We start from the raw sequence: 24,397 nt of genomic DNA on the forward strand, positions 1-24,397 counted from the left end.
ATTTTCTAAAAAGGATTCATCACTAAAAGTTTATTAGAACACCTACAAATGAATACAGGGTAATATCACTGAATTTGATTTATAAGCATAATTAGGAGAGAATGGCCCAGTAGGATAGACTTTAAAAAAAACAAAACACATATCAAACAAAAGCCACAAGACTTCAGACTAAGTAGAATCTAAGTAGAGCACAGAGAAGAGAAAAAAGACAGCATTCCAGGAAAGGGCAATAATTAAGGTACAGTGTTGAAAATAAGGAAACTAGCTTTGTGTAAAAAAAGTGGATCCCATCACACACCAGAAAACAAGATACTGTCAGAAACGACTGAGAATTTCTGCCACCATGCTGGGCGGTGGTGGTGCACACCTTTAGTCCCAGCACTCAGGAGGCAGAACTAGGTGGATCTCTGAGTTCAAGGCCAGCTTGGTCTACAGAGCAAGATCCAGGACAGGCACCAAATTATACAGAGAAATCCTGTCTCAAAAAACAACAACAAAAAAAATTCTGCCACCAAAGTGTTTTAAGACAGCTCCTTCATGTAATCCCAGCACTCAGGAGGTTGAGACAGAAAGAGGGCCATGAAGTTGATGTCAGTCTGGTCGTCACAGAGAGGCCACATTTTAAAAAAAAGAAAAAGGAGCTATGCATGGTGGTGCACATTTTTAATCCCAGCAGTTGGGAGGCAGAGGCAGGAGGATCTTTGTGAGTTCAAAGCCAGCCTGGACTACATATCAAGTTCCAGGACCCAGACCTACACAGAAAAACCCTGTCTCCTCCTTGGGAGGTAAGGCAAGAGGATCTCTGTGATAGTCTGTCTGTTCTACATGGAGAGTTCCAGGTCAGCAACGGCTACATAAAGAGGTCACTCTGGTGGGGGTGGATGCTCTTGCAGCAGACCTGGGTTCAATCCCCAGTACCCACAGTGTGGCTCACAACTGCCGGTAATTCCAGAGATTTTGATGCCTTCTTTTGACTTCCTTGGGCACCATGCACACATATGGTGCACATACATTCATACAGGCAAACACTTGTACACATAAAACTAAATAAGTCTTTGAATTTAAAAAAAAAAAAAAAAAAAAGGAATTTTGGAAACTGCAGGATGACTTGGAAATGGAAGAGTGTGAACCAGAAGCTAGGGAGAAAGTATCTCCTATTTAATGAAGTAATCCATATCTAACAGAGATGACAGGCTGCCGAGAGAAAGATTCCTAGAGAGCAGTCACCATGGCACTGTTTCATCCCAGGATAAGAGAGATGGGAGAAAAGGCCATGACAGGCTCGGAGGTGCTGAGGCTGGGCATCTTGGACTTAGGATGCTTTCTCAGCTCAGGGCAGGATCAAGACTTAATGCCTACTATGTCCAGCATCAACAGTAACCACCCCTACACAAACACAGGATATCTTGAGTAGTGATAATAGTGATCAAGCAGGAAAGAAGAAAAAAATCTGATAGGCAGAAGAAGAGAGATTTTGATGTGCAGGATAAAAACTGCTTTTGTGTATTTTGATTTCAAGGAAAGCCTAACATAGAAGGAATACAGATAAAGGTACAATTTCAGACACTGACTTAGACACACACCATGACTGGGGGAAAAGAAAAACCAACACACCTCTAGTTTTTGTTGTTTTTACAACAAGGTCTCGTCGGGCAGCAGTGGCGCACACCCTTAGTCCCCCGCACTCAGGAGGCAGAGCCAGGCTGAGTTCGAGGCCAGCCTGGTCTACAGAGCAAGATCCAGGACAAGCACCAAAACTACACAGAGAAACCCTGTCTCAAAAAAAAAAAAACCAAAAAAAAAAACAACCAAGGGTGCTGTGGGATGGTCTGTATGTCAAATCGCTCTGATTGGTCAATAAATAAAACACTGATTGGCCAGTGGCTAGGCAGGAAGTATAGGCGGGACTGACAGAGAGGAGAAATAAAAGAACAGGAAGGCAGAAGGAGTCACTGCCAGCCACTGCCAGGACAAGCAGAATGTGAAGATGCTGGTAAGCTACGAGCCACGTGGCAAGGTATAGATTTATGGAAATGGATTAATTTAAGCTATAATAACAGTTAGCAAGATGCCTGCCACGGCCATACAGTTTGTAAGCAAAATAAGTCTCTGTGTTTACTTGGTTGGGTCTGAGTGGCTATGGGACTGGAGGGTGACAAAGATTTGTCCTGACTGTGGGCAAGGCAGGAAAACTCTAGCTAAACAAAGGGGAAAAAAAAAAATAACCAAGGTCTCACAATGTAGCCCTGGCTGGCCTGGAATCCAATACATAGACAGAGAAAGATAGCCTTGAACTCATACAGTCCTGCCTTCCAGGTGCTGGGATTAAAAGCACTCACCACCACTGAAGAAGGACAAAATGAATACTAAACAAAATAGCAACTGTTAAAAAGGATTTCAGAGCCATGTGGTGGTGGCGGCGGCGGCGGCGGCGGCGGCGGCGGCGGCGGCGGCGGCGGCGGCGGCGGCGGCGGCGGTGCATGCCTTTAATCCCAGTACTCAGGAGGCAGAGATAGGCGGATCTCTGTGATTTCAAGGCCAGCCTGGTCTACAAAGTGAGTTTCAGGAAAGGTGCAAAGCTACACAGAGAAACCCTGTCTGGAAAAAAAAAAAAAAAAAAAAAAAAAGATTTCAGGGCAGATCATAATGGCACATACCTTTAATTTCCAGCACTTGGGAGACAGAGGCAGCCTGGTCTACACAGAGTTTCAGGATAGCCAGGGCTACATAGAGAGCCTCTTTCTCAAACAAACAAAAAGCCAGGCATGACAGTACACACCTGTACTCCCAGGGCGGGAGGTACGAGGAGGCAGAAGAACCACAGGTTAAATAAACCCTAGGCTACCTCGCAAGTTCAAACAAACAAAACAGTGAAGGGCTGGGGACACAGCAAAGACTAGCTACAAACCAAGTGGACAGTGGGAGCATGCTTTCCCCGACGAGACCATCACAGATTGCAAAGTTCCCCACGAAGCTTACGTCAATTTACCATCTCTTTGTCCGTGATCAGGTTACACAGCTCCAACCAGGCTCCCCAGTGCAAAGGCAAAACATGAGTAGCCTCTACAAACACATCAATGGCCTCCTTCACCAAGTCCAGTTTCCGAAGCACCACCCCGTACCTGGGAAAGCAAGTCACAGCCACCAGGGAGGTTAGTGCCTGAGAACGTCTCCTATCCTCAAGGGGGCAAAGGTGCTATTGAAGGCGTCAAACCCCAGGGACACTCACAGGTAAAGGCCAAACCCATCGAGTCCCCGGGCCTGGTGCTTCCTGCTGAGCTCCACTCTCAGCTCTCTGAGGGCCTCGTTTTTCACCTGTCCTTTTTCTAGGGGTCCTAGGAGAGAAAAGACGTCCCTTGTCATCCTCAGACACACACATATACTTCTGTATCAGCGACCAAAATTCTAGCTGCGACCCCTCCCCCATCCACTTACTCTAGATGATGGCTGGTGTGCAGTCCTAGGTTATCAATGTTTACCAATGACAAGTTTCAATCAAAACTGAACTGCCCACTGCAGGTTGCAGAAAACAAGCATGGAGTAAGGGAACCAAAGAAGCCACCAGATCGATTCCCACAGCAGCCCTGAGGTGGAGCTGGAGGAACAACCAGGGAGCTGAGATAAGCCATGAGCTCTCCATTCTTCATGGGCCATGCAGTCTACTTATGGTACCTGTATGGCCTGTATGTATCTAAGTGTGCAGACCTACCTTTTAGGACAAAAAGTTAGACAGGAAAAAAAAACATACCTAGACTATCAACTGTTTCGTCATCCTTCTTTTTCTCTCCAGACTGTAAGAGAGGAGGGGGAAAAATTAACAAATAGGTTTTTTTTTTCAGCTTATTCTAAAATGCTTCCTAAACTCGGCAGCCTGATTCTATCTACAGGGCTAACTAAAGTCTACGCAAAATAATACCCACCTTCTAAACAACCATCATTCAGGTGTTCCCACTGGCTAAATATGGGGTACACTGAGCACCGAAGACTTAAATATAGTAATGAATCATAGATGGCTAAAAATATGAGAATCTGTGAGTTCATGTTGATACTAAGCAGAGAAATAAATGTGGAAGGGGATGGCGGCTCTTACTGGAAGCACAATGCCTTGTGTGGATTAAGTGTGGAAAGAATGCTAGAGTGGAAACAACAACTTCAAAATATCAGGGAAAGGGGCTCTGGGGAGGAAAGTGTCTGTTTCAGGGAAAAATCAGCAATGGACATTGGGGCTGAAGCTGTAGCTCTGTTAAGAGTGTCTGCCCACCATGAATGTAGGATGATTGACAACGGGATGGCTCTTCTTTGGGTTATGGAAGGATCTGTCTGAATTGCTAGTGATGCTTGAGAATTGGTGGTGTCTATGATCTCCATACTCTAGATGCAGGAGTTAAGGATCCCAGCAGGTTTGAGGCCATCTTGGTCTGCACAGTGACATAGTGAGTTCCAGGCCAGGTAGTGGTAGAGTTTCTAACTCAACAAAGACCTGAAAGCAGCACATGATGATGTACACTTAGAATCTGAGGGCTTGGGATGCCAAGGCAGAAGGAGTAAGAGTTTGAACCCAGTTGGGTCTGCATCGTATAGTCCTGTCTGAATAAATAAACAAGCCAACAAACAGATAAATAAATAAAATAAAGGAAACCCTCTCCCCACCCCCCCCAAAAAAAACAGAATTGAGTTAAAAAGTCTCAGTTGATTTAAGGTTTTATGAACTCATTTATCACTTATTTGTAGTGTATTTATTCCTTTGTTTCATGGCTGTTAACAATTTTTAATATAAAGGACAACGCAGCCTTGTATGGCAGCATACACTTGTAATCCCAGCACTCAAAAGGCAGAGGCAGGAGAATTTCTCTTAGTTTAAAGACCGCCTGGTCTGTATTGACAATTTTAGGTCAGCTATGGCTATAATAGTAGAACCTTTCTCAGAAAGTCTAAATAAATAAGTGACAATGTGAGTAAAATTAATATTGTAATTATAACTCTGTTTTGGATACTGTCTTACTATGTACCATACCCCAGGCTGCCCCGGAACCATTGTCCTCCTGTGGATAGCTCTGCAGGGTGCCAGGATTATAGGCATGCACTACCACATGTGGCTTTTCTTGTGTTCTTTCTTTTAATTAAAAATTTTCCTCTTGCCAGGAGGTGGTGGCGAATACCTTTAATCCCAGCACGCAGGAGGCAGAGCCAGGAGGATCTCTGTGAATTTGAGGCCAGCCTGGTCTACAAAGCAAGTTCCAGGATAGGCTCCAAAAGCTACACAGAAAAACCCTGTCTCAAAAAACAAACAAACAAACAAGAAAATTTCCTCTTGGTTCCAAATACAGACGCTTCAGTGAAGGCAGAGTAACATCTTAAAGGGACCTCACCAGGTATCTGGAGTACATATACAGGAAATAGGCCTTCTTGCTATTGCAGCCATGCAGGAAATGTGCTGCCCGATCATATTCTTTAACATCAAAGTAGGCCTTAGCCAGGGTGTAAGCGTCCACATCCTGGGCATCCTCCTGGAAGAAACAAGGTTATGTGAGAGGTTAGGACTAAGACAGCCAAAGTCCACCATGAAAAGCAAACTCATTAATTTCAAGATAAAGGAAAATAATTATTTCTCCTTCCCCAAAATGTGTAAATACATGCATTTATATAGTATTTTTAAATAAATGTATCACTTGTAAAGCCAAAGAACTTTTTTTCTAAAGTGTTTTTTTTTTCCAAAATAAAAAGTGGGACCTGGCATGGTGCTACACACCTTTGATCCCAGCCATTGGGAGGCAAAGGCAGGCAGATCTCTGTGAGTTCAAACGAAGCCTGGGCTACAGAGTGAGACTCAGGGCAGACAGTGCTATATAATGAGACTCTGTCTCAAAAACAAAACAAAACAAAACAAAGCTGGGGTCTGGGGAGATGGTTCAACGAATAAAGTGCCTGCCACCCCCACATAAAAACCAGATACAGCAGCCTGCGTTGGAACCCCAGTGCATGCCTACAATCCCAACCCTTGGGGGGAGAAGCAGGAGGATGAAGTCAAGGCTGTCCTCAGCCTCACAGCAAGTCTGAAACCAGCCTGGGCACCACGCGGCCCTGTGTCAGAAGAAAGAGAAGAGGGGAGGAGAGTCAGAAGGGGAAAAAAGAAAAGGGGAAAGGCAGGAAGAGGAGAAGATGGCATCTTGAACGGAGAAAAAAAGGTCATCCCCATTACTATAGTGTTGAATATCCCTGCCTGTCATACACAAGTCTGGTTTGCTGGAGCCAGCAAGGGGACTCAGAAGGTTAAGAACACTTGCCATCAAGCCTGAAAACCTGAGTCAATTCCCAGGACCCATATAGCAGAAGGAGAACCAACTCCGGCATCTGTGGAATAATCCTTCTGTACAATGTATAAATATATGTCGCTATGATTGGCTTAATAAACAATCTGACTGGCCAATAACAGGATAAAGTTAAGTGAGAAAGCCAAACTGAGATTGATGGGATGAGGAAGGTCAGAGTCAGAGGAGTCGACAGCCAGGTGGAGAACGAGTTGGACACACAAAATAGGACAGAGGTATAAGTCACAAGCCTCAGGATAGCACATAGATTAATAGAAATGGGTTAAGTTGTAAGAGCTAGTTAGTAACAAGCCTGAGCTATTGACAGAGCATTTACAATTTGTATTAAGCCTCTGAATGATTATTTGAGAGAGTGGGACAGGAAGACTCCATTTACACCTGCAGGCTATCTTCTAACCTCAACATATGTGCCATGGCATGCATGCACACACATACATATACAGTAAGTAAATAAATAAAATTTTACATGAATTATGATGAAATTTATCCAGGACTGGTGTGGTGCCTATAATCTCAGCACTCAGTGGGCAGAGGAAAAAGGATCTTTGAAAACCCAAGGCCAATCTGGTGTATACACTAAGTCTGAGACCAGCAAACACTACCAAAAAACTGCATAAACACACACATATAAGGTAATATTCCTAACTCTTCATGCACCTATGTAACTCAGAAAGTTTTACTACTTGGGACTAGACAGTCTTTAAATCTGTATTTTTTGGAGCCAGCCATGACTCAATGTCACCAAGCCCAAAAATCTGAATTTGATACCCAGGACCCACATGGTAGGAGGAGAAAACTAACTCCCAAAAGTCATCTTCTGATCACCACATGGCATGGTAGTGAACATCTTTGACCCCAGCACTCAGGAGGCAGAGGCAGGCAGAGCTCTGTGAGCTTAAGGCCAGCCTGGTCTACATAACAAGTTCAGGCCAGCCAGGGTGTCTTAGGGTTACTGTTGCTATGATGAAACATCATGGCCAAAGCAACTCGGGAAAGAAAAGGTTTATTTCACTCACAGTTCCGTATCATCATCAAAAGCAGTGAGGGCAGGAACTCACACAGGGCAGGAACTTGGAGGCGGGAGCTGATGCAGAGGCCATGGAGGGGTGCTGCTTACTGTCTTGTTCCTCATGGCTTGCTCATCGTGCTTCCTTATAAAACCCAGACCAGCCCAGAGATGGTACCACCCACAATGGACTGGGCTCTCACATCAATCACTAATTAAGAAAATACATTACAAGCAAGGAGGGAGGCCTGGAGGTGGTGGTGTATGCCTTTAGTCCCAGTGCTTGGGAGGCAGAGGCAGAGGCAGGTAGATCTCTCTGAATTCGAGGCCAGCCTGGTCTTCAAAGAGAAACCCTGTCTCTGAAAAAAAAAAAAAATGAAAAAGAAGAAAAGAAAAAAAGGAAGGAAGGAAGGGAGGGAGGAAAATTCCTTACAGTTGGATCTTATGGAGGCATTTTCTCAACTGAGGTTCCCTCCTTTCAGATAACTAGCTTGTGTCAAGTTGACATAAAACTATCCAGCACACAAGGCTACATAATGAGACCCTGTCTCAAAAAATAAATAAGTAAAAGTAAACACCCAGAATGCTCTGCTCAAAGTTAGAGACAATGTAATTCAGAGGTATTTGGTTTTAAAATGAAAGATTCATCCAGGCCTCGTAGCATAGGCCTTTAATTTGAGCTACTCAGAAAGGTGAAACAGGAAGATGGCAAATTTAAGCCCTGCCTGGGTCCCTGAGTGAGACTCCCATCTCGAAACGAAGAGTGGGGCTGGAGAGATGGCTCAATAGTTAAGAGGACTGGCTACTCTTGCAGAGGACCTGGGTCTGGTTCCTAGCACCCACAAGGCAGCATAAAGGGAATCTGACACCATCTGCTGGCTTCTATAAGCACCAGGTACGAATGTGCTGCACACACGCACATGCAGATACACACCCATACACAGAAAATGAAAACAAATCTTTTTTTTTTTTTTAAGTAAGAAGAGAGCTGCCAATATAAAATATAGCTCAGTGTTAGAGTGCTTATAGAGTTCAGAGGTCAATTCTCTCCCTCCACTTTGTGTGGTCCAGGAATGCAAACTCAAGCTGTCAGCCTCTTATCTGGCCCTCGTGACGTGAATTCTCGAGAGGTGGAGATTTACTGAAGCTCTTCTCTCGCTTGATATTGTTCACTGCTTACTCATTCAACAAAGCGTTATCCTACTAAGGACATCAATGTGCCTAGGCACTGGGACAGTCGGCCCAGAGACTGCAAGGTAATGAGGCAGATGCAAACCACAAGGATTTTAAAGTCATATAAAGTAATATATGCTTCATTTCACCCTCCTTGCCTTACTTAATCTTCTTGGAAACTGGAAATTTATTAATACTATCTATAAGTGAAAAGGCTGTCACATTTAGGAGGAGATTAGAGGGTTGAAGTAGGTGCTCACTCAATAGGCTGGCCTCAAGCAACTGGCAATCCCCCTGCCTCAGCATCCCAAGTGTTGAGACTACAGGCACGAGCCACCACACCCAGCAGCAGAAAGCTTGCCACTTCTAATTCACCCGCCAACACTGATGGTGTTAGTAGAGGACAAGCCTGAAATACAGATGGAAATCTACTCGAAAGTCCCATGCACTCCATCTCCTGCTGTTAATGGGAATGGTTAATTTTACTGAATCCTATGAGCCTGGTACACTTTCTTTGGGGGGGCGGGGGGGGGGGGGGGGTAAGGGCAGGGCTTTTTGAGACAGGATTTCTCTGTGTAGCCTTGGCTGTCTTGGAACTCCCTCTGTAGCCTAGGCTGGCCTCAAACTCAGAGATCTGCCTACTTCTGCCTCCTGAGTGGGATTAAAAGTATGTGCCATAGGCCAGCCCAAACCCATACTCTTAATCAATTTGCAAGGAAGAGCAACGGTGTAAAAGAATGATTTCACTCTGTTGCAAAAACTTCATGTTTCCTATTAGCATTGTCCAGGTTGGCTTCAAAACCTGAGTATGTCTGTGCATCGCATGCCTATGTGATGCCCTCCAAGGCCAGAAGACGGCCTCGGATCTCCCTGGAACTTTGTTACAGGCAACTGTTAGCTGCCTCTGTGGATACTAGGAATCAAACCCAGGTCTTCTAGAAAAGCTGCTGATTGAGGAGCCATCTCTCCAGCCCAAGGATGACTTTTTTTTTTAAAAAAGATCTATTTTTCTTTATGTGTATGCATGTGTATTTGTGCACCGTGTGTGTGTGTGTGTGTGTGTGTGTGTGTGTGTGTGTGTGTGTGTGCGTGCCCGTGGAGAACAGACGGTATTGGATCTCCTGAAGTTGGAGTTACAAGTGATTTTGAGACGCCTGCTGAGTGAGGGTGCTGGAAATCGAACGGGTTTCTTAACCACTGAGCCATCCCTTCAACCCCCATCAAGGCTGAAATCTCAAACAATAACTGTTCACCAAACTCTCTCCAGCTTAAGTGAACAGCAGAGGCTACATCTTCCAAGGCGCAAGCAAGCCCCAGACATGAATTCGCTTGCAAGGCCCAGCTCAAACGCTGGCGTTTCAACTCCATCGTTCCCACCCAGCAGCTGGCTCTCCTCCAGTGACAGGGCGCCGAAGACCTCTGGGGCCCCAGCCCCCTGTGGCTAAGGAACGTCACTGTACCGACGTCCTTACCTCTGTAAGAGGCGGCGGCGGCTGCAGCTCGGACAAAGGCAAGGCGGGCAGGGAGAAGGCCAACTCCGCGGACCTGGAAACACCACACACACTGCATCAGCCACGCGAGCCCCCGAGGCCGAGATCCAGCGCCGCCCCTGCCGACCCCGACCTCTCACCATTTGCTGCTGTGGAGCAGGCCCCGCTCCCGGGTTAGGCCCGCGATGAGCAGCAGCTGCTTCTTGATTTCCCGCAAGTCTGAGAAATCCGCGCTAGTGGACACGCTGGGTACCGCGGTGGCGGCCGCTGCCACCGAGACTACCGAGGAACTCGCAGCCATTTTCCTCCCTCGGCTGCTCCGGCCAATCAGCGGCGGCGATACTTCCTCGGCCGAGCCGGGAAAGCCTGTCTCTCATTGGCCTCGCCTTGCTCCGGATCAGCCAATCACAAGCCTTCTCTGTAATGTGCAGACAGGGCGATGGAAGGGAGGAAGAGACAATTACACCCTGATTGGCAAGAGATGCTGAGGGAGGCAAATTAGAACGCCAAGTGAAGGGGAGGGAGATGCCTAAAGAATTTGATGGGTGGGGCCCTGAGGGATCGTAGCAAGAAAAGATGGAGAAGAGAGAAAGCCGTGCACCCTTAGTGGCAATATGAGAGACGGAAAGGGGTGTGGTTTGGGGGAAGATTCTTTGCTAGGGGATAGCAATGATGGACGCATTCTGGAAAGAATTCGCAGATTCCCCTGGGATTTTTCCTTGCAGTACATTAAGATGCACTACCTCCCGTGGGAAATCATTCCTCTTTATCACCCTCCGCTTTGCCCAAACAGGGGGAAAACTGCCAATATTGATTAAAGTGTTGCACGCTTTTACAACTGTAATCTGATTTAATTCTAAAGTCAGAACTATGGTATTCCTATCATTTGATCACCACAGTTTTATAGATAAGAAAACAATCTCAGGCCCAAGAAAAAATTTTAAATTATGAACTACATGTGACTCTGAAGCCCAGTGTTCTTAAATATCACATGTAGAGTGCTGTAGGTGTGTAACTCTTGCCCTGGGTTTAATCCCTAGCACCCACCCCCAAAATTACATGAAATAGTTAGTATTTATCTGTTGTTTGATTGATTCGTGGGGATAGCTCATGCTGGCCTTGAACTCCTAATCTTTCTGCCTTCACCTACTATGCTGATATTACAGATGTGTACTGTTACGCACCAATGATTTTTTTTTTTTAACCCAAGAGTCTTTCATATAGCCAGATCGGGAAGTTGAGGAAGGAGGATTGAATGAGCCCAAAAGTTCTAGACTAGCCTGGGGAACATAGCCTGGAGTTTTTTGTTGTTGTTGTTGTTGTTTGTTTGGTTTTTTTTTTTTAATGTACATAGAGTACATTAAATACAAAAATAAAAAATAGAGTCAGACTAGGCCCGAGACTGGGAGCGATGCGGAGATAGGGGCGGCGGCCACTGAGGCCGACTACACTCTGTTTGTGGACAACCTGGAGACGAAGGTGACTGAGGAGACCCTCTCGCAGCTGTTCCACCAGGCTGGGCCAGCAAGGAAGGTGAAAATCCCGAAAGATAAAGATGGCAAACTGAAACAGTTTGCGAAGTTCAAACACAAAGTGTCTGTTCCTTACGCCATGAATCTTCTCAATGGAATCCAAGTTTTCGGGAGGCCCATCAAAATTCAGTTTAGATCAGGAAGTAGTCACGCCTCCCAGGATGCCAGTGCGTCATATCCCTAGCATCTTGTTGGAATTTTAAGCCCTACCTCCACATCTCCGAACAGCTATGCAAGGATGGTGGGTAACGTAACTCCGTCAGCACGGATGGTCCAGAGGTCCTTCTCTTCTCCGGAAGATTATCAGCGGCAAGCAGTGATGAACAATGTTTTCAGACAGATGTCGTATGTTGGGAAATTTGGTTCTCCACATGCAGATCAGTCGGGATTTTCACCCTCAGGTCATTCACACGCTCGTCTTCCAGCTCCCAGTGGCGCCAAGATGCACCATCATTACAGCGTAAAAGAATTCTCACCCTACGTAGGAGATAGACACCATTGCCGCGAGCAGCGCTGCTCTGACCATGGGTCTATCATTACAGAGGAGGCTGAGAGGGTTTCTACTATGACGACAGGAATCATAATGGCTGGAGCCATGACACTAACAAGCATGCTAAGGACATGTTTACAGGGCCATTTTAGACCCACCCACCCACGCACCCCCCCCCTTTTTTTTTTTTTTTTTTTTTTTTGGTTGTTGTTGTTTTTCAAGACTGGGTTTCTCTGTGTTGTTTTGGCGCCTGTCCGGGATCTCGCGCTGTAGCCCAGGCTGGCCTCGAACTCACAGAGATCCATCTGGCTCTGCCTCCCGAGTGCTGGGATTAAAGGCATGTGCCATCACTGCCCAGCTCATTTTAGGCCCTTTTCAGTTGTTCTGGAAGTATTTCTAAAAAGTGTACAGAGTAGCCCCACAATTTTCCACCTGTCTTTGATTAAAAAAAAATTTTTTTTTTTTAACCCAGCAGCAGTTTCATAGAGAACTCGGAACTGTGGCTCCGCATTTGTTACTTCAATTACCTCCCCTCAGGGTTTCAGAAGAGATTTCATAGAAGAGAATGGGCCACCATTTCAGTCATTTCAGCCTAGGAAAGACAAACTGTATAGATTGGTTGATTATAAAGCAAACATTTTAATTATCTCACCCTTTTGTGTTGCAAGGAATTTCTTGGTAATGAAATCATTTTGGTATAATAGGAAACATCCATGTTGGTAGTCTGAAATGGCTATCTGCATTTTATTAATAAATGAGAAAATAGGACTTCTCAGTAATCCATCTTATTAACAATTTATTTAAAACAGTTTATTGGTTTTGTTTAGTGATAAATCATATTTTTTAACTCAGAATTTAAGTACAAATTCTGTGGTGTGCTCTTGAATTTTATCACAATTGAACATACATTATAAATCTATACTAGTTCATTCTAAGAACTTTAAAATTCTTTCATTAAATTATATTTGATGTATGACTAGTCACTCAGGAGGTTAAATATCTACATGTATATTTTTGCATAAAAAGACAGTGTTGATGAAAGTTCTTTTTAGAGAACTTTAGAGAATGATGCTAATACATAGATAAAATGGCAAAATGTTTTGCTGCAAGGATTATAATTTTGAACTTTTGTTTAATAAAACTTCCATGTTGCTTGTTCACTGAAAATCATTTTTAAGAATTTATTCTGGCCGGGCGGTGGTGGCGCACGCCTTTAATCCCAGCACTCGGGAGGCAGAGCCAGGTGGATCTCTGTGAGTTCGAGGCCAGCCTGGACTACCAAGTGAGTCCCAGGAAAGGCGCAAAGCTACACAGAGAAACCCTGTCTCGAAAAACCAAAAAAAAAAAAAAAAAAAAAAAAAAAAAAAAAAAGAATTTATTCTGGCCAGGCGGTGGTGGCACACGCCTTTAATCCCAACACTTGGGAGGCAGAGCCAAGTGGATCTCTGTGAGTTCGAGGCCAGCCTGGTCTACAAAGCAAGATCCAGGAAAGGTGCAAAGCTACACAGAGAAACCCTGTCTTGAAAAAACAAACAAAAACAAAAACAAACAAACAAAAAAATGTAACATGCAGTTTGGTTCTTAAATACATTGTACGAATATTGGCATATGTTCATGACCACTTCCAAAAGAATGAAAAAGAAAAGAACTTATTCTTTATACCACAGCATTTATTTATTTATTTGTTTGTTTGTTAAAATCATTTTTTATTTATTATGTACAGTGTTCCGCCTGCATGTATGTCTACATGCCAGAAAAGGGCACTAGATCTCATAATAGATGGTTGTGAGCTATCCTGTGGTTGCTGGGAATTGGACTCAGGACCTCTGGAAGAGCAGCCAGTGAGTGCTGTTAACCTCTGAACCATTTCTCCTGCCCATACCATAGCATTTATACTATTTTCCTTTTTAATATATTAAATACATAAAAAGAGGGGGGAAATGTATATAGTAGCCGGGTGGTGGTGGCACACACCTTTAGTCCCAGCACTCCTAAGGCAGAGCCAAGTGGATCTCTGTGAGTTCAAGGCCAGCCTGGTCTATAGAGGGAGATCCAGGACAGGCAACAAAACTACATGGAGAAACCCTGTCTCAAAAAAGAAAAAAAAAAGTTAAATTAAATTTACAATAATGTGGGAGTCTGCCAGAGTAATGAGGAAATGATAAAGAAAGAGACAGTAAGAGACACAGGGCAGCTTCGGGAGGGCCCTGGGTCAACACCTAGTCGCCTTGAGGTTTATTCCAAAGGGCAAGTTATACAATGCCAAGGGGTGAGGCAAAAGACCTCCCTTTTTCAGGATCAAATCACACCATAATGTAGACCCTTCCAAACACCTGGTAACACGCCCCTGGCCAAATCACCCCATTATCAGCCCTGCTGGGTAAAGCAAGCTCAGATTCTCTGACCATGAGTAACATATGGCTAGGAAGCCTCTGTAGGCCACCACACAATAACATACTTTATCTAAAATCATTTTCTAGCCTTTTTTTTTTTTTTAGACAAAAGTCTTCTGTTGCACAGTATGGTTTTGAACTCCTCCCAAAGTAGCCCAAGGACAACTTTGAACTCCCAATCTTCCTGTCTCTACCTCCCAAGTGCTGCAATTATAGATATATGCCACCATACTTGGCTTTACAAATTTTATTACATTTATTTATATATTTATTTACTGTGTGTGTGTGTGTGTGTGTGTGTGTGTGTGTGTGTGTGTGTGAATGTGGAGCTCTGAGGACAACTTGTGGTTTCTCTTCTTCCACCATGTAGGTCCTGGGGTTGAACTCAGGTTGTCAGCCGTGGCAACAAGGACCTTACCTCATTGAACCATCTCTACTGGTTTCCTGCCTATCTTTGAAATAATTTTAAAGAAACTTCTCAGGGTTGGGGGTTTAGCTCAGTGGTAGAGCACTTGCCTAGCAAGAGCAAGGCCCTGGGTTCGGGCCTCAGCTAAAAAAAAAAAGAAAGAAGGAAAGAAAGAAAGAAAGAAAGAAAGAAAGAAAGAAAGAAAGAAAGAAAGAAAGAAAACTTCTCTTTGCAGCAGATAGAGATTATTAAGGAAAACCACAACCAATCAAAAGACAGAGGAGAGGGGCTGGAGAGATGGCTCAGAGGTTAAGAGCTCTGCTTCTTCTTCCAATAGGTCCTGAGTTCAATTCCCAGCAACCACATGGTGGCTCACAACCATCTGTCGTGAGATCTGGTGCCCTCTTCTGGCCTGCAGGGGTGTGTGCAGACAGAACACTATATACATAATAAATAAATAAAATCTTTTTTAAAAAAAAGGCAGAGGAGAAGAACTCTGGTGGGGGGGGGGGGAATCCATCTATCACACAATCCTGCACCTAAGGCTCAGGGACCATTGCAGAAGATCTCGACATATGTGATCACTAATCTTCTTGGCCTCCTGCAAAACAAGTATCATTATCTCCATATGACACAGTGACACAGTTGAGAACAACCTCTGATGACAATTTAGGTGAGGTGACCTCAAAGCCTATGTACCTAGTGTCCATATTCTTCCATTGTATTTTTTTTCTTTTTTCTTTTTTTCTTTTTTTTTTTTTTTTTTTTTTTTTTGAGACAGGGTTTCTCTGTGTAGTTTTAGAGCCTATTCTGGATCTCACTCTGTAGACCAGGCTGGCCTCGAACTCACAGAGATCCACCTGGCTCTGCCTCCCGAGTGCTGGGATTAAAGGCGTGGGCCACCATTACCTGGCTAGTATTATTTTTTAATTTTTATTACATGTTTAATTAACTGTGTGTGTTTGTGGGTACATGTGTGGGTATGTGCGTGCTGTGGCACACTTGTGGAGATCAGAGGACAGCCTTTAGGAGTCAGTTCTCTCCTTCACCATGTGGGTCTTGGGGACCGAACTCTGATCATCTGGTTTTTGAAAAGCACCATTACTCACTGAGCCAACTTGTTGGCCAATCCTATTTCTTCTTATTTATATGTTGCCGTTTACAAATTGTTTGATGTTATTGAGCCCTTGTGTTCTTTTTCAGATGCTAAAAAGCCCATTTCATAGATTTGCCATGACCATGAGAGAGGTGATCCTACACATAGGAGATCCTGGAGTTTCTGTAAGGAAACAGGCTGCCATGATTTGGGGACTGTCCAGTCATTCTGAGATAAAGAAACCAGGACTGGCTGTTCAAGCCTCTCCTCATATAGCTAGCACTTCTAGAAGTAGCCCAGGAGAGGGTCCAGAAGAAGTGAAACTGGCCATGATCTAAATACATCTTCAAAAAACTCTCTCCTCCCAGGGCCTCGGTCTTTCTGGTGTCAAGGGACAGCGCTAACCATTGTGATGTCACATTCCTTCCATCTCTGTTAAGCCCCAATTGCAGACTGGAGACCAGTTTGCCTCTGAAAATTGTTGGGGGTGTGTGTGATAATGACTTCCTCTTTTTGGTTTATTAACAGTAAATGAATGCTACCACATGTCTGTCATTCCAGAACTTGGAAGTATTGGAAGTAGAGGCAGGAGGACCAGGAGTTCAAGGTCATCCTTCATTACAAAGCAAGTTGTAGCCCAGCCTGAGCTACATGAGACCCTGTCTCAAAACACAAAACATTAAGAAATTAAAGGAAAGGTATCCTAGCAGCTGGTTATTTTTGTAGCACGGTGAGTGATTGGACTGAACACAAAGTACAGTAGTAACTGATCTGTCCTCCCTCTGGATGAATGAGCAGACGGGGAAGGATGTTGGGATCAGTAAGAACTAAATATGAAGGCAGGATGTGGTGGTGGTGCACACCTTTAATCCCAGCACTCAGCAGGCAGGGGCCATGAATTTCCGTGAGTAGAGAGGCCAGTCTGGTGTACAACAAGAGTTCAAGGTCAGTCAGGAGTTCAAAGGGGGAACCTGTCTTTAAAAAAAAGAAAAAAGAAAGAAAAGAACCGGGGTGGGGAGGGAGGGAGAGAGAGAGGAAGGAGAATTAAAAATGACTTCTAAATTTATGCCTATAAAATGACAGAATACAATAACAAAAAAATCTTTAAAAGGAACAGAGTAGAACAAAGAACAAATAAAAGAAAGAGAGAAAGGCAATGGGAATAGGGTGGGGGGAAAAAGGACACAAGCTGGATAATGGCCAGTAGTTAAGAGTACTTGGTGTTCTTGCAGAGGACCTGGTTTGGTTCCCAGCAGCCACATGGCCGCTCACTCCAGGTCCATCCCAAGCTTTTCACATTGTGTTCTGGCTTTTTCAAGTCACGTATAGCTTCACTAAACATTCCTCAGCTGTTTGCCTCGGCTGTCCTGTGCACAGGTTGATGGCACCTGAGATCATGAGCAAAACTCCAGTGCTGTCTCCTGCTGTAATCCTGGATCTGGCCAGCAGGTGGCGCTCTTCCCTTCATCCCTTCTGCTTTTTAGCCTGCTGGATTAGAAATGCTTTAGCTGGAAAGATGCGTGGGCAAAGACACCTGAGACCAATGTACAGTGGGAGCTGGCTGCTACCGGGAAGAACTCACTAAATCTAAACTCCATAAGGAAAGAAAGAACAGTCAGTTCCTAGCAAGTCAGCTCTCAGTGTCACCATCAGTGACATTTGGGCTGCTTAATTCTTTGGAGTGTGTGTGTGTGTGTGTGTGTGTGTGTGTGTGTGTGTGTGTGTGTTGTCTATTTATTCAATTACTGCTTACCTACTCAAGCAGCTCTGGGGATAGATGAGCAAGATGAATCTGCATTTATGGACATGTCTGAATTGTGAGGGAGGAAGACAATAAACAGCCACATAAAGAACACTTTAGTAATAAGTTACAGGCCGAGAACGATGACTCTTGTCTACACTCTCGGCATTTGGGAAGCTGAAGTAGGCTGTGAACTGGAGGCTAGCCTGGGTTCTACGGTGAGTTCCAGATGAGCCTGGGATACAGAGTGAGACCCTGTCTCAAAAAGAAGCCAGATGTGGTGACCTGTGGTTGTAATCCTGGCACTTAGGGTGTGGAGGCAGGAGCTTAAGGTCTTCCAAAACAACAACCAAAACCAAAACCAGCTATCATAGATGCATGGAGGGAAAAAGCTACAAGGGAGGCCAGTGCTGGGCCGGGAGCAAAGTGGTCACAAGTCCTCCTGTTCTTGGTTATATGCTCCTTCTGGTGTGACTTTGTATCAAAGTCTGTATTACTGCCTGTGAGTCTCCATTAAATCTGGGACTTGCTCTAACCAAGAGACTACACTGGCAGGGAGTGATGTGGCTCGTGAGCCTCAGCCATAAGAGACCACGCAGCTTTGACCTTTGCCCTCTTGCTGCCCTGCGGACCCTACATAAGCAGGCACCAGGTTTAGCTTCTTAGCTCGGCCACACCTCTCTCCGTACCCGCTCCCCACCTCCCCCGTTCTGGCCGAGGCTCTGCAAGGTCCACCGGCGTGCCGGCAGCAGGACAACTGATGGAACCACAAAAGCAACTCTAGGTGAGGCCGAGTCCATGGAAAAGCGAAGAATTCTGAGAACACGGCTGGAGCAGATTATTAGGCAGCTGTATAAAAAGGACGCGAGGCCCTCACTTGGCCCCGGGAAGTACATCAAGAAGGCTTTGCTGGAGAAATCAGGTTCAAACAGAAACCCGAGGGATAGGTAGGAGTCTGCCTGTTAGCATGGGGGAAGCATCCAGGCGGCAGGACCAACAGCTTGAGTGCCTTGAGCTAAAAACGGATCATGTATGTCTGAGGACCCATGCGGAGACTGTGCGGCCCAAGACGGTGTGAGGGGAGATCTGGGCCCAACAATGACCTTCTACCCACTGTGTACCTCCTTCCCCAACCCAGCCTTTAGGTTTTATCCCATTCTGGAACGTCAATGGGATGTGTCAACCATGTGAATTTCATCCACTGTGTATGCTGAAGAATTTAAAAGTTGAAAATGGAGATCAACAGTAACCTGCTTCCCAGATGCTTGGGCGGGGTTAAATCACTGTCTTCTGGGGATAAATGGTAAGGAGATGGCAAGGCAGCCTGAGCACAGGAAAAATGTCTTTTTAATAGCTGTGGTGACCATCAGAGCTATTATGGCCCCATCTTGACTGGTCTAAACTCATACTTAAATGGAAATTTACTTGAAAAGCCCTTTCTCTGCATAATGGAAAGGCAGGCTTGTCCAATTCCGTCTCCCCAAGGTAATAACCCCAGCATGTAACTGGATGCCTCCTTGTCAATTCTGCTCATGGGGCTCCCAGCCCGCGTACCTTGCCCACTTCCCAGTGTCTCTCATCCCTATTAATAAGGCTCCCCTGAAGGATGCCTCACCTCCCAGGTCACTGCTAAGAACTATAAGAGGGAGCATTGATTGAGCTGACATCACTTGTGGCTCAGCTCTTTCCTCTGTCTACGGAAGATGATCCAGGGGGAACTCCCGTGCAGGGGCAACAAGCGGAGCTTGATCGCAGAAAGCTTCCTGTCAAGGAGACAGGAAAAGCCTGCGCCCGGGTATCACAAGGGGAGAGAGGCGGTTGGAGAGACGGCTCTGTAGTTAAGAGCAGTGGTTGCTCTGCAGAGGGATGGAGTTGGGGTCCCAGCAACTCACAATCATCTGTCACTCCAGTTTCAGAGGCTCCCAATGCAGAGCTGGGTGGTGGCCTCCTCAGAGACCAGGCATGCAGATTGCCCCGGCCAAGGGGGTTCTTCAACAGGGACCTGAACCGAGGGCCGGCAAATGAGAGGGACAAGAGACGCAAAGAATGAGAGCAAGACAGGATATCTGATCAAGCTCCAAGATTTTATTTTCCTCTTAAGGAATATATGCGGGGGTGGGGCAAAGCGGGGAGCCAGCAGGAAGGGTACTTTAATCATGGGTTGTTCGGCCAGCAGGGAATGTTGCCCTGGGGGCTATCTATCTACTCTTGCCCAACTGCCTAATTGCCTAACTGCAGCTTGGTCACCTGATATCTGAGAAGAGGTTCTGGTATCTGTGGGAAGAGAGAGGTTCTGGTGCTGTGGAGACTTAAACAAGGCCCAGATCTCCGAAAAGAGGAGAGAAGCCCAAATATGGCGGCATGTGTGTCAAAGGTCACTTAGGCTTATGGCTCCTGTCAGCATGTGGTACAGATATATACATTCAGACACACACACACACACACACACACACACAAACAAACATTTTTTGAAATCCCTTTTAAAAAGCAAGGCAAAGGAAGAATAGGCCAGACTCCTCCCTGATAAACTGTTCTGCATTCATCTTTTTTAATTTTTATTTTTTGAGACAGGCTTTCTCTACGTAGCCTTGGATGTCCTGGAACTCACTCTGTAGCCCAGGCTGGCCTCGAACTCACAGCGATCCGCCTGCCTCTGCCTCCCGAGTGCTGGGATTAAAGGCATGCGCCACCACCACCCAGCTCTGCATTCATCTTTATCCTGCTACTGCTATGCCCTGCCGTAGAAAGGGGGATTTGTATTATTTTAAGTATTAAATGGAACATTTACTTGCAAAAATAAAATAAGTGGTCAGGTGTAGTGGTGCACGCCTTTGACCCCAGCACTCTATGGGGCACACGTAGGCAGATCTCTGTGAGTTAGAGGCCAGCCTAGTCTATATAGCAAGTTCCAGGATAGCCAGGGCTACCTAGTAAGACCCTGTCTCAAAAATAAAATGAGTCATAAGAAACCGTAATTTGGCCAGGGAGTGGTGGCACATGCCTTTATTTAATCCCAGCAGTTGGGAGGCAGAGGCAGGCAGATCTCTGTGAGTTCGAGGCTAGTCTGGTCTACAGAGTGAGTTCCAGGACAGGCTCCAAAGCTACACAAAGAAACCCTGTCTCAAAAAAAAGAAAAAAAAAGAAAGAAAGAAAAGAAAAAGAAAGAAAAAACATATCGGAGGAAACAGGGAGTGTTACAGTCATAGTAAAGCAGAAATATCTGTTGTAAGCCTCAGTGATTATCTGATGACATTCTTAGCCTTTGAGTTGGTGGAAGCTAGTGGTCTGTTAGTACATTCCAAAAGGATTTACCTCTTAGTAACAAAGATGTAAGATCACACACACTAGTAGACAATAATGGCTATTTAGGAAGCTAAAGATTGCCCTAGATAATTTGGCTCTGAACCTATAAGATCCCAGGTCTCCACAATCGCGGAAGTTCTCATCATTCAATCAGCCCTGCAGGATGTTTAACACAGGAAAAGCCATTTTTTTTTCTGGGGACTTCAGTTCCCCACTGAGTGATTCCTGCCCCCTGAGGAAAACGGCAGAGGACACTCCAAGCATTCACTGAAAGCCATAATGGCCTTAGTGGGCTTGTGGGGTCTCCCTGAGAAGACGGCAAAGCTCTCCCACTTCCCAAGGTCTGCAAGTCTAGGCAGGCAGTCAGGCAGACACGAATGATGCTCTTTATCCAGAGTCAGGGAGAAAAGTCTTTAAGTCTGACCATCTTCAGCTGGATTCCTTCTTCGGCCTTACCTTGAATGGTCAAGAGCATCTTCATCTGGACCAGGGGGCTACTAAGGTCAAAAGCCGAAAAGTGGAATTTAACTAATCTTCACATTGAGAAGAGATAAAGGGACTAAACTGGATCCCATGGCCCAAATTTGTCTTCAGCATATGGACAGGGGCTTCAGGTTCGAACAAAAGAAAAACAGGGTAGGGGGTGAGAAGTGTGCATACTTACACAATCCTGACCACGGAGTGCTTTCCCTCACCTTTGTCCCACCTTGGCAAAGTAGTCGGAAGAAGCCATAGGGCTTAAGGAGGCAAGCTGGTTGCTGGGGTGTTGTAGAATTGTTTTAAGATGTGTTACATTTGTTTATGCTATGGAACATTTGCAAAGATGTGTTGCATTCTTTTATGTTGCATTTGTTTAACTCTGTGAAGCTGTGTTACATTGCCTGTCTAAAACACCTGATGGTCTTATAAAGAGCTGAACAGCCAATAGAAAGGCAGGAGAAAGGATAGGCGGGGCTGGCAGACAGAGAGAATAAATAGAAGGAGAAAATTGGGAAGAAAAGATCAAGACGGTGCAAGAAAAAGAGAAGAAGAGGAAGATTCCAGGGGCCAACCACCCAGCTACACAGTAAGCTATGGAGAAAGAAGTAAAGAAAAGATATACAGAAACAGAGAAAGATAGAAGCCCAGAAGCAAAAGGCAGATGGGATAATTTAAGAAAAGCTGGCAAGAAACAAGCCAAGCTAAGGCCGGGCATTCATAAGAAAGAATAAACCTCAGTGTGTGATTTATTTGGGAGCTGGGTGGTGGGCCCCCCAAAAGAGCAAAAGAGTAAAAAACAAACAACAACACAGGGTGGGGGTAACTTTCTGCTGTGTGGTGAGAATTGATATAATGGATATCATGGAGGGTTACCCTTAGCTGGGTGATGTTTGGCTCCCGGTGACACCAGGCTTTACCTCCTATATAGTCATGGGCAATGACTTATTTCTGTGCCTTCATCACTAAAGAGGATGGGCTAGGTTAGGTATACAGACACTCCCTGAGTGGTTAACATCCCTATGTACATTAAACAAGAACAAGAATCCAAAGTAAAAGAGAAAGACATAAAATAACAGCAGCATGTCTGCTCTTTTTAGGTACCTTGTGGCCCTAAGTGAGGAGTAAGTAACTTTCAGCAAAGAAGGTTTTACTTTTATTTTATCTGTATGGTATCTTGCTTGTGTGTGTGTGTGTGTATGTGCACCACATGTGTGCAGTACCCCGAGAGGCCAGAAGAGGGAGGTGTAGGCTCTGGAGCTAGAGTTAAGGCTGTTGTTCACCATCATGCAGATGCTAAGAACAAAACTCAGGCCCTCTGCAAGAGCAAAACGTGCCACTGAGGCACCTCTCCAGCTGCAAGGAAGCTGTTTTATTACATTTTTACACAAACACACACTTTCTATGCAGCAGCTGTATAGCAGTCAGAGGACAATTTATAGGAGTCAGTTTTCTCTCTCTACAGTGTGGACTTTCAGGGAATGAACTCAGATCATCAGGCTTAAAGGCAAAGCTTTTGTTACATCTAGGAGAGTTTTTTTAAAAAAATATTTATTATGTATAGTGTTGTGCCTTCATGTCTGCCCGCCTGCCAGTTTACCATGTAAACCTTTTTTAAAGATTTTTAATTTTTTTTTTTTTTTTTTTTTTTTTTTTAGTTAGAAAGGAAGTTTATTTTGGGGTAGGTTACAGCCAGTAAAGGGGTTGGTTACAGGATCCAGGAGAGGTCCAGCATGTTCCCTGGAGCATTCTGACTCGGTCTTCTATCTAGCATCCAGGATCACAAGGAACCAAGAGGCCTGGTACATCCAGATCTCAGGTCTTAAGGCCTCCTGTCTCAGTCTCGCCCCAGAGGCAGGTCATAGGTAGGCATGACAGTTACCAGAAGCCTCAGTAGGGGTAGTACAAAGCTGGAACAGCTACCCACTACAAGAAGAGGGCACCAGATCTCATTACAGATGGTTGTGAGCCACCATGTGGTTGCTGGGAATTGAACTCAGGACCTCTGGGAGAGCAACCAGTGCTCTTAACCGCTGAGCCATCTCTTCAGCCCACATTTAGAGGTTGTGATTGAGTTTGTTTTCTAAACCAATTAAAAGATTAAAAATCAGGAAAAATCTCAGATATGGCAGACAGCTTTGAAACAACCTTTATTACAAGCAAAGAAACACATGCACGCTCACACGCACGGACACACACACAAACACACACTGGATAAAGCATACAGAGAAAAGGGCTCCCTACAGAGTGCTGGGATTTTAAGTGGTTTTGGTGGCCTGGTGGCCTGGGATGGGTCCTCTTCCCCTAATTTTGAGTTCATCATTTTAAACAAAGAAAGGGAAGCTGATAGACCTACATCTTTATGTGAACATGTTCAGGACCAGCCTTGAACACATCTGACTAGCCTGGATCTGTTGATGGGTCCTACAGGCAGGAGGAGAAAAGGCCCAGCAGGTCTTTGACTCAAGTCAAGACTGTATAAACTGATGACGTGACCACCCTTTGATATGGTTAAAGGGAAAGGTTTTTTTTTTTTTTTTATTATTATTATTATTATTGTAGATGTGAGGGAAAGAACAGCCAGAGGCATCTGAAAGAGTCCAGAGTAGAGAGAGAAAGAAGTAGACTGGTTATGGCCAGCAGACAGGACCTGGCCAGGGCTATCTGCAAGAGAGGGGAGACTAGCAGGGGATAAAGAATAGAGAAAATACAGTGAGAGAAGCAGGAGCAGAGGAGAGACAGAGAGAGAGATGAAGAAAAGCAGAGTTATAAGGAGAATGAGTAGATGAGTAGCTGGGGGACGGAAGCCTACGAGCTGAGCTGGAGGGAGTTTTAGGTTAGGGAAAGAGGTGAGAGAGACTAAGACAATAGCATGGACTTTGAAATGGTAACAATACTTGTGATCCTGAGGGAGCCTAGAGGCTGATATGAGCTTTGATATGCTAATAGACACCACAGGTA

At 45.0% G+C, this 24,397-nt stretch overlaps 1 protein-coding gene and 1 pseudogene across 1 annotated transcript in view; one reads left to right on the plus strand and one right to left on the minus strand.

Annotated features, from left to right (window-relative positions):
* Positions 1-12,065, minus strand: part of Cdc23 (cell division cycle 23) — a 22,541-nt gene extending 10,476 nt beyond the window's left edge. Inside the window, exons 1-7 of the mRNA XM_042264031.2 lie at positions 11,741-12,065; positions 10,139-10,416; positions 9,981-10,053; positions 5,370-5,507; positions 3,749-3,791; positions 3,230-3,335; positions 2,990-3,122 (exon numbers count right to left, since the gene is read on the minus strand). Coding sequence (XP_042119965.1) covers positions 2,990-3,122; positions 3,230-3,335; positions 3,749-3,791; positions 5,370-5,507; positions 9,981-10,053; positions 10,139-10,299 — 654 coding nt within the window. The 5' untranslated portion in view covers positions 10,300-10,416; positions 11,741-12,065. The remainder of the gene's footprint in view (positions 1-2,989; positions 3,123-3,229; positions 3,336-3,748; positions 3,792-5,369; positions 5,508-9,980; positions 10,054-10,138; positions 10,417-11,740) is intronic.
* LOC102911909 (RNA-binding protein 7 pseudogene) lies at positions 10,671-12,037 on the plus strand (annotated as a pseudogene).
* Positions 12,066-24,397: the final 12,332 nt, after the last annotated feature.

The sequence above is a fragment of the Peromyscus maniculatus genome, chromosome 19 (genome assembly GCF_049852395.1).
Source record: "Peromyscus maniculatus bairdii isolate BWxNUB_F1_BW_parent chromosome 19, HU_Pman_BW_mat_3.1, whole genome shotgun sequence".
Classification (NCBI taxonomy): Eukaryota; Metazoa; Chordata; class Mammalia; order Rodentia; family Cricetidae; genus Peromyscus; species Peromyscus maniculatus.